At 36.5% G+C, this 10,401-nt stretch overlaps 1 protein-coding gene across 6 annotated transcripts in view; it reads right to left on the reverse strand.

The window, feature by feature from the left end:
* Positions 1 to 1,823: 1,823 nt before the first annotated feature.
* Positions 1,824 to 10,401, reverse strand: part of PROX1 (prospero homeobox 1) — a 49,773-nt gene continuing 41,195 nt past the window's right edge. For 3 of the 6 annotated variants that reach the window (XM_042789579.1, XM_042789580.1, XM_042789581.1), the window contains exons 5-6: positions 7,680 to 7,892; positions 1,824 to 3,315 (exon numbers count right to left, since the gene is read on the reverse strand). In XM_042789579.1, the coding sequence (XP_042645513.1) occupies positions 7,704 to 7,892 (189 nt within the window). In that variant the 3' untranslated portion in view covers positions 1,824 to 3,315; positions 7,680 to 7,703. The remainder of the gene's footprint in view (positions 3,316 to 7,679; positions 7,893 to 10,401) is intronic. The other 3 variants (XM_042789582.1, XM_042789583.1, XM_042789584.1) reach the window with 3 other exon arrangements.

Raw genomic sequence — 10,401 nt, forward strand, 5'->3', positions numbered from 1 at the left:
GAGATGCCAATAGCTAGGATTTCTTATTTAGAGATCTGTGTGCTTTCCATTGCAGGGTAAAGAGGCAAATAGCATCTTGTTTTACATAGAACTAGTATATGTGAGAGAAAAACTGATCAGGGGACAGTGTGAGCTAGCAATTACCCTTGGAGCTCGTGTCCTTTGGTCCATTAACTGGGCACCTGAGGATGATCCCCCTCTCCTTCATCTCGTTAAACCTTGATAGCTAACACAATAATGAGCCCTCCCATGTAATCTGTAGCCGCCTCTGTAACCCTTTGCTAGGACATGCTTAACCAGTTGCCTGGTTTTAGTCCCCTCACCCTCTCTTTGGCTTCCCTCTGACAAGAAAAGCATTTTCATGGTTTCCCGGCAGCTCCCTCCCGGGATGCCTGTGCTTTCTCTGAACCAAGATTGGCAGAGAACCTCCTCAAGGCCGGAGGCTTTCTGGAGTGGATGAGCCAGGGTCCTTGACACGCTCCTCATTCCAGACACTGCAGTCTGCCCTGCTCACCGTGCCACGGTCTTAGCAACCTCCTGACTACACAGACAATTAGTAAGGGCTGTGGGGCAGACAGTTCCTTAAGAAATGACCTGAATGTCAGGTATTTTGACCTGAAAATGCTTCTAGTATGTTGGGTTGGTAATGTGAATAGATGTGAACTAGGAGAGGCAATTTGTTTGTAGTAAAACCAGAGAATTTACACCTAAATGACTATTAGTTACGTGGATGCAACTTCATGACCTTTCACAGACCTCTTTTACACCTGGTGTTGATGTGGCCCAGCAAATGCAACTCCAGTTGTATAAAAACACATGGAGTTTTAAATGCTGTTGCAGATATGAAGTATTTATTTGGCTGTTACAGTGTAGCTAAATCTGGATTCAGGCTTCAGCTCAGCTCTACAGTGTCTTGAGGCTGAATTGGGGAAGATTCTGAAAATAAATTACCTCTGATGAAAACTTATTTTTAACATGCTCCTTCTTCAAAACCAGAAAATTCTTGTATGATTTTGTGATCCAAATAAGCTACCGTCTTACTGCCATCTGCACCAACTCTAAGCCAAACAGAGACCATTCATATCTGAAATGCAGACAATATATGTAAATCAAACTTTCACTCAACCTCAAAATTTTAAGATACATATGAAACAGCAGAAGTAGTGAAGGATTAGAGAAAAACAATGAACAAATGAGATCTGCATTTTGAGGAAATATGTAAGAACAAATTAGTTACATATATTGCTAATGATTATACAGCTTGAAAAGGAAGTGATCCAAGGAGTGATAGATTCTAATAAAAATAATAGAGAATGGTATCTGGACACTACCACTAACAAAGGCAAATGAATAACAGGAACAAACGTGAACTACATCAAAACAAGAGTTATTCTACATCCACTTGACTTGTGGAACTCCCTGTTGCAGGACACCAGCATGGCACATATACTGAGGAAATGATTAAACATCATAAAGAGAAGTACCTTCTAGCTCAGGTTGGCTACATTTAATTTAAAGGGCTGTCTATGCCTCAGACATAGCATGTCTCTTGCAGGGAGTTATTCCTTGTCTGATAGACTATTGCAAAATAACATTCATTATCTTAACTGGTGCTGGGGGTAGGACACCGGATTAGATAAATCATTATATCCATTTTGCAAGAGGGCTGGCAGTTTCATTAATAAATAATTTGAACTAAGGGGAAAAGAAAACCTTCAGAGGACTAGTGTTAGGCACAGCCTGGCTGCAGCAGAGAAGTTCAATGGTTCACCTCTTGATAGGGGGCAACGTAAACTTTTGGAAATAAATATAAACAATGGCAATGAGCTTGTAATTTATATTTTATTTTGCACAAGCTTGCATATATACTGCACATACATTCAGTTTAGAGAAGATGGAAGGCACACAAGGCAATTGAACTACTGTATCCTTTAAGTGGTACAAAGCAAAAAGGTAAAAGTCTGGAGAGTATACAAAAGCTTTAAACACACAAAATAAAATCCAACCCCCCTCCCCCCCCAACATTTTTCCTGTGTTTATCTTAAATTTAGTAGCTGCCAAGCTAGAATTGTAACTTTTTTCAATCAATTGTCTACTGCACCTTTTTTTTCAAAACGGACAGGGGAGTCTTATTGTTTTATCTTGTAATCAATTAATATTACAGTACATCCTTGGTAATACAAAATTGTACACCTTCATCAAATAAATTAGGATAAATTAAACCAATAAATTATGCAAAGTCTTCAGAACAATAGACAACAACAAAAAAATCTACAGTTGAAATTGCCTCTAGCTAAAAAATAAAATAAAAAAAATCAAAAATTGACTTTATCAGTTCAGTTATTGTACTATCTTCAAATTAAAGGGTCTTTATTACAAAAAAAGAGCTTAATAATGCTATTTACAACATATTGCTAAATAATATAAAGGCAGTGTTTTGTCACTTTTGTAACTATATACATATGAGTAATGGCTGGGACAATATCAGTTTAAACCTTAACCTTTGACTCTTCTGGGCAGCATTAAAACCAACCTAAAGAGGTTTTGTTTTCTTCCTTCTTTTTTAGTTTCTGACTCTTACACGTTATATGGTAATGAGATGGTTATTGTGTTTGTCTAATATCTCACTTGAGTGGTACAATTAACGCAGAAAGGATGGATTTTAGAGAAAAATGTAAGCTTGCTGTTTCTTCTAGATTTGTTTCTACATATCCCAGTATATTTGTGCATTCAGAAGGTGGCTGCTTCGGGAGAGAGGTGACTGTGGCTCAGATGAAAAGACTAAATAAAGTCATAGTGCCACCACCTTTCATACACTAAAAAGGATATTCCTAAGAAGATACAAAGGTTAAATACCAGTTTTCATCCCAGCTCTAAATATGAGCATTTTTAGCTTCAGTTTATAGATGGTTTACAACCAACAGTTCTACAGAAAACAAAATTGCATTTCCTTCAACAGAACATTTAAGTGCAATACAGTAACTGCTTACTCATATAAACCAGTTACATTCCTTAAGGGGAGCTTTTTGAAAACAATGCGTATTGGAATTTTCAAACACATAGTTGGTACCAGAAGGAAACATTTGCACTATTAACACCAATGATTGCTATATAATACACATGGCAAATATAGTTTTTGCTTTCACTTCTCATGTACAGTGCTCATTTTGGGGGTTTTGTAAACCACTTTCCGTTTTTAATATATATATATATCTTTCTGTATATATATATATGTATAATCTTTCAATGCTGCTGGTGAAAATCCTATCTTTAAAGCCACAAAATCTTCACCTTTATTTCTTAATTAATATTAACCTGTGGAAAAAAAACATTTTTCTATTAACTGACTTCATATACATAGAAAAAAATTCTGCAATTTTACAGAAACTGTATTACCCATTCCCTTGACATCTGATGAAAGAGACTTAACTTTTAAAAGTAGAGAGCTGGATTTTCAAGAATGCTTTCAACTATCTATACAGTTACTGTAGTGTTTCTTATAAATTCAACAGATGTTTTCAGAATGTAGTTATTAAAATCTTATGTCTTTATGCAAGAACAGCCGTAAGGTTGAATATTTACATTGCTTTATAAAAGTTCCCCTCGATTTTCAATGTTCACCCACATACCTGGTACAGTAACAAAGATTCTGCAAACTTAAAACACTTTAATTAAATAATACTCAGAGGCACAAAGCAAACCTCAGGAATACATGGGTGAACATGTTCTTAAATAATTACTACATTCTAACATCTTCCACGTGTTTACCATTAAATGTGAAACGTTCCCATTAAACAACCAGAGATACAGTAAGAATTAAATGTTTTGTAGTTTCAAATAGAACATTCTTTTCACAAAACATAACAAATGTCTAAAATAGGTTCTTAATCTAGATAGGAAAAAGGTAAGCTTTTCACTTCATACGCATATTTTGTGTGTGTGTGTGTTTCTGTGTATATATACATACATACACCCACACATTTTGTTTCTGTGTGTGACTACATATGTATATGTATATGCACATGTCACGTATGAAATATTGCTTCTATACTACTTTTCATCAGGCTAAGAAAACACAAGATTTGCACCACAGTTACAAAAAATTGGCTTCTACAAGAATTTTCAAAACTTGAATGCTGCTCAAACAATTGAGAAAAAATAATTTGCGTTATCAAACTGTTCTAAAAATTCTCTTCTTCAAAAACGTATTCTCCTGCTTTGTGTGTTTTTTTTTTTTTTTTTTTTGTGTGTGTTTTTTTATTTTTTTAGTTTTTAAAAAGACACAAAATATGCATAGCTATCAACATTATGTCACACAGCCGGAAAGAAAAAAAAAAAAAAAAAAAAACAACAGTGTTTATTGCAGCTGTAGTAATTGAAAAATAAAGTTTAAAAGATGAAAATTGTAAGCCACAGAAGGCACAAGAACAACTGTACTTGTGGGGGAAAAACTGGTATTTTGAAGGATTTTTTTTATCCTTCCGCTGGTGCATTTAAGGTCTAGGCACAGACTATAACCTCAAGTTTATACGCAGAAATAAATCTGAATTAGCATTAAATGAATGGCAACATGGGGTTTCTACGTGGATTTTGAAATCCTTTCCCTATGTAAACTTTTAAATACAATAAAAGTAGCCTCTGCCTTTTAGCCATTTTTAGTGAAATAATATTGAGATAATTTGAAAGAAACTGCTTTCTACTTGCAATTTAGTAGGAGCTATGCCATCTATTTATAATTTTAGGTGTATTGGGAGGCACAAAGGCAATATGGCTATAAAATGCAGAAAAATCACATAACTGAAAAGATCAAATTATCATTTATTCCTTTTTCAGACCAAGGAGGTTTTTTATTTTGCTTTTAAGATGAAATTTCTACTCTTAATTCCTATGCCTCATTTACTACTGAGATTATGCTACTTATAAATAAATAAATAAATGCAACAACATCAAGTGTTGAGTACACATTTTCACTTATTTAGATTATGTGAATCATATTGCAGCCAAATAATAAAATAATAATAATATTAATAATAATAATAAACATAGTAAAAGCAACGGTAAAATCACAGATTGAGATGGTAGCTAGTAGTACGTCCACATATTATGACTAAAGTATGGCTTTGCTTTCTCATGTCCAAGGTGACAATGCAGTGTTGTATTTTGTATCTGATGGTATGCCAATGATGAACTTACTGTATTAAAACTTGAGCATTTTATGCCACTTCTTCCCATAAATCAAAAAAGTGCATGAACACAATTTTCATCCTTTCTTACTCAGAATGCATTGGAGTTACATCTTTATGAAGTGTAATGTTTACCAAATAATGAACAAAAAAAAAAACAAACCAAAACCCCAAGAAATAAAGAAAATGAAAGAAAATGGAAGAAAAGAAAGGAAAAAAGAAAATAAAAAAGAATAGAAAAAAGAAAAGAAGAAAAGAAAAGAAAAGAAAAGAAAAGAAAAGAAAAGAAAAGAAAGAAAAGAAAAGAAAAGAAAAGAAAAGAAAAGAAAAGAAAAGAAAAGAAAAGAAAAGAAAAGAAAAGAAAAGAAAAGAAAAGAAAAGAAAAGAAAGAAAAGAAAAAAAAGAAAAGAAAAAAAAGAAAAGAAAAGAAAAGAAAAGAAAAGAAAAGAAAAGAAAAGAAAAGAAAAGAAAAGAAAAGAAAAGAAAAGAAAAAGAAAAAAGAAAGAAAAAAGAAAGAAAAAGACAAATCCTGTCAACTGTAAGGATACGTACAGTATTAGGTACTCTCAGGGAGTTTAAGATCAAGAAGATTTGTTTTGCTTTTAATGCATAGTGAAAATGTTGGCACTTCATCCCATGCTATTGTCTGCATTGCTTATACTCTACAGATACTGCCAGTGCTTGAAAAGAATGACAGGGAATCGTAGGATTGTGCTGTTTAATTTGAAGTCAGCAGGTTTTTAAGGCTTTCTGCTAACAATAATTGCTTTCATACATTTCTGTCTATCAGCAGTATTTGTAAATGAAGCGAAATTGCAATGATCAGGTCAGCTCTTTAGTCACATGGGTAAACTTTCACTCTCCAAAGTCAAAATGTAATTTTAAAATAAAGAAATAAGATACCAATATCCTCAATGGTCTAAATATAATTCACAGCTCATTAGGATCTTCCTCTAGATTCAGATTGAATTATGAAGGGGAAAATACTATTGACTATAACAATAAATTCTTACTGCATCCGTACAAAAGACGACAGAGAAAATGACAAATACAGAGTGCCATAGCATATTCAACCTTCCCCCAAACTTCTGGAGACGATACCTTTCTGAAAACATGAGAAAAGTAGAGCCACTTGAGAAAGCATGAGAACTAGCAGCTAGCTTTCTTTCTGTCTGCCGACATATCGTGGTGGAGCATTCAGGTGAACCCAGATCCATCATGGACTTTACACTGTAGCTCAGATTTTGGTCAAGACTAGCTCCAGCTTCAGAAGACAAGTGCAGCACATTGCTCAAATAGATATTCTTTTTTTTAAAGCCGCACTTACTGTAATTTTAAAGATCCAGTTTGGCTATCTGAACCCTGCATAGCCAGGAGGACACTGTGATTTTTGTATATGTTTGATTAGATTTTTATGAAAATGTAATTTTTATTCTTCTTATTAGGAAAAGACTAATTATATTTTACAGCTACAAACAAGCCTTTTTTTTTTTTCTTTGTGAGGTGAAGACACTTTCTTCTACTATGTCTAAGATAATTCAAAAAGTGCTTTCAGGACAGATGCCGAATACAGACAGAAAACTTTGTATTCTGGAAAGGGGATTTTTGGGGGCAGAATGGACTAAGAAAAGAATAAATTTAGGAACTAATGCCACTTAAAGTAAGACCAAGACATGGCAATATAGGATGCTGAAGGTTTCATTTTTACTCTATGGAGAGTGAAATGCTTCCGCTTTAGTAAGCTGACCATATTCCAAAATTAGTGTGGCTGATACAATATTGTGCATGAATTACTGGCCTCACCCTGCAAGAATGGTATTTGTTTTGTGCAAATGTCCCTTGCTGCAGTTTAGAGAAACAACAACCTGGCATGTTGATTACTGGTGCAGGGTATTTATCATTTCTGTAAGGAAAGCATGAAGAATAGGGTTTGCTTTTTTGGGTATCACTTCTCGCAGTGAGTACCTAAAATAGATGTTGTAGTTTTTTGAAGTACGAAACAAAATCTAGTTATTGGTTAAAAAGTATATAAAAAAAAAAAAAAAAAAAAAAAAAAGCTTGAAGCTTATGAAGTGACTCCACAGAGTTCAGACCTTTAGCAGTATAAACATAATATAAACTTCATTGTCTGTAGTATTGTGCCATGACATTAGTCTCACTAAGACGAAATGCCACTTTGCAGCAAGCAATAAATCTGACAAAGCATTTTTAAACATAATGCCCTAACTTGCTAAGACAGGCTTTTACACGCTTCCAAACTCTTCTCCCTGAAAATTAACCCCGTTGATTCTCCAAATGTTAAGGGTCTCGGGCAAAAGTAAACCGAAGGCTGAAGTAAAATAACCATCCCCTTGGAACTGAATGAAAACTTAAATCCAGGAGGGATCACAGTCTATTTTCATATACATATATATATGTATGCAATACACATATATATGAAATTAAAATAGAGACACACATGACTTGGGCATCAGAAGGGGACTGCTACTTTCATACATTCATAAATAGCTGCTGAACTCTCTACTCATGAAGAAGCTCTTGTAGGCAGTTTGGGGATTTGAAAATCTCAGGGACCTCACTGTCCAGCTTACAGATGACCTTGTATATGGCCTTCTTCCAGGAAGGATCAACATCTTTGCCTGCGATAATGGCATTGAAAAACTCCCGTAACGTGATCTGAGCCACTTCCAGGAATCTCTCTGGAACCTGCTGATACAAGGAGACAATGGCATTAATACAGTTTTCAATTTCAAGTCTCTGGTTCTTCAAAGGAAACTGAGCTAAGTTCTTTCTTTCAGAAAGGGGCTTACATAGCACCTGCATTTTCTAAATGTGGCAGCCTTCTATTCTCTTATGCAAAGCTGTTATATATAGTACTATAGCAATAACTTTTATAACATGTGTTAGAGATCTTTGTAAAGTCTACTGACAGAATGTAGGTAACAAAATGTTACTGAGTTTGGAGAGTGGGGGATTTATAGGATATAATTAGCAGGAGGGGAAACAAACACAATTGTCTTTAAGGAGAGAAATCTCTGCTTGATATTTTACCCGTGCATTTACAGCTATGTTCTCCTCTCTGTGTGGGAACTGATACGAAAGTTATGCTCACACAGAAAGCCCCCTGTACCTCTGCACTTAATTTTGGTCACAACCAGTACTGAAAGCTATCAAAGAAATAGGGTATCTCTGAATGTTGTTCATAGTTTAAAAAAAAAGCAAGCAAGCCTTCAGCTAACAGCTCGCTTCTGTGGCTGCTGTGCACGAGATCTCCATAAAATGGCTTTCTCAGAAGACATTATGGTCTTCCCTTCTTTTTCATAAGCCTACAAATAAACCCCCAACCTCTTCAATGGGTGCATTGTGCTCCAAGTGGCTACTGGGCTGGAATGTGTTAAACTCATCCAGGTTTTGTAGATGTCACTACCACTTCACGGGTGAGCCAAATGGCCAGCTAGCAGGAACATGACACTCTCAGAAGCCCCTGAGCAATGGGTGAATGTTAAAAAACACAGTTACCTCCAAGCTTTGGCAATTCATCCTAAATAGATGTCTCGGGCACCCGCACCACCTTCTTACCCTCTGCCTTAAATGATTCAAAAGCAATCACTATAATGAACTGTAGGTCAGTTGCAACTTTGAGGCCGTCTCCATAAAGGTATTATTTTCCATTTTTATTACGGAAATATGGCTTCACAGCTCTAGAACTGCTAATACACGGACGGCTAGTAGCCAGCATGCTTGTAATAGCAAGTATTCCCTCACTGCTATTCTTTGCCCATTCCAGCAAGAGGAGTTCTCCGACCTGCAATAGGGGCCACTTCAACCACACCTGTGGCCAACAGACACCTGAGCAGATCTCACTCATTTACTGAATGCATGTCACATTGCCAGATCAGGGCCAGCACTTTATTCTCTACTTCAGGCTTTTGTTCTTCCCACTTTAGAAGCCACGTTCAGAACACCTGTCTGGAAATGTGCATGTTTAAGCTGGTATGATACTGCTCTGGAGCCTCACTTACCTATCAACACTGAGGAAACATCAGCAGTTTGCTAGCCATGTTTTGCCATCAGATAAGCATGAGATCAGCTCCCCCTGACACCAGCTGACAAACTCTGCTTCCAGAAGCCCCACAGCCCGCAGAAGTCCTCTGTCTACCTCCAAGAGTGAGATCCAGCCCCCACACGTTTTTCTCTGTTCCCAAAGCCAGGCTGCCTTCTGTGGAAATTCTTCATTCAACAGACCGCTCAGGAAGAAACATTTTTACTAATGTTCTATTCCAGCAATAATTATGAGGGAAGAAAATAACCGTTTCACTTATTCCAGCTCAAAGAAATAACTTAAAGCTTCACATAACCACTCTCCTGTTTGGGCACTTAGTAATATGTCTACAAAAGATACCATGCTTGTCTCATTCTTGCATTTCTATAAAAAATGATACACTTTTCTGTTCATGCAGTTCAAACAACTGCTCATGTGCTGTTCATCACCCTTGGTATTGCTGGGCACTAACCAAGGGGAAGGAGTTGTTGACTACATGATACTAGGAAGCAAGAAATGTAGTAGATGACCAGCTTTTTGCTGTACACACTGATGTTAGCTCACAAGGGCAAAAACTGTTCTCTTTCACCTTCGTGCTTGGGAAGAAGACTTCACACCTTTCAGTTTTTGTCTCCACTCCAGAGGACCAACATTAGATGCCCTTCTTCCCTTCCAAGTCGCTGGAGATGGAAGGAAGGCAATTACAAGCACCTACATGAGAAGCATAAAGTCCAAATGCAAAAAGTCCTACCTGTCCCTACATTGTTACACCCATGACAACTTTAAGCATGGAAGTGACAACCTTGGTTTTAAGTTGAGCCTTTGCCATTCTATTTCTACATGTGCATATGAAATTTTCCAGGTAGGGGATGTTGCTTTTCCACGGTGTAGGAAGTGTGAAACCCCTGAAACCACTAACTTCCAGGCCTCCTACCCCCACACAGGCTTTTCTTTTAGGCTTGGAGTTAGCTTTTAAGGTCTGATTTCATTCTACCTGAGTCACATCTGCAGGGCGAGGCCCCTTTGAACCCAGAACAACAGGCTGCAGAGAGCAGCCCACAAACATAATAGTGAACGAAGCCCTGCAGCGGCTTTGAAGAGACCTCCTCATAATGTCAAGTTCCCAAAGATGTCCCCTACTCCTCAGGCATTAGAGCCATTCATCGCTCTTTCCTT

The sequence above is a fragment of the Tyto alba genome, unplaced genomic scaffold, assembly GCF_018691265.1.
Source record: "Tyto alba isolate M040663 unplaced genomic scaffold, T.alba_DEE_v4.0 Super-Scaffold_16, whole genome shotgun sequence".
Classification (NCBI taxonomy): Eukaryota; Metazoa; Chordata; class Aves; order Strigiformes; family Tytonidae; genus Tyto; species Tyto alba.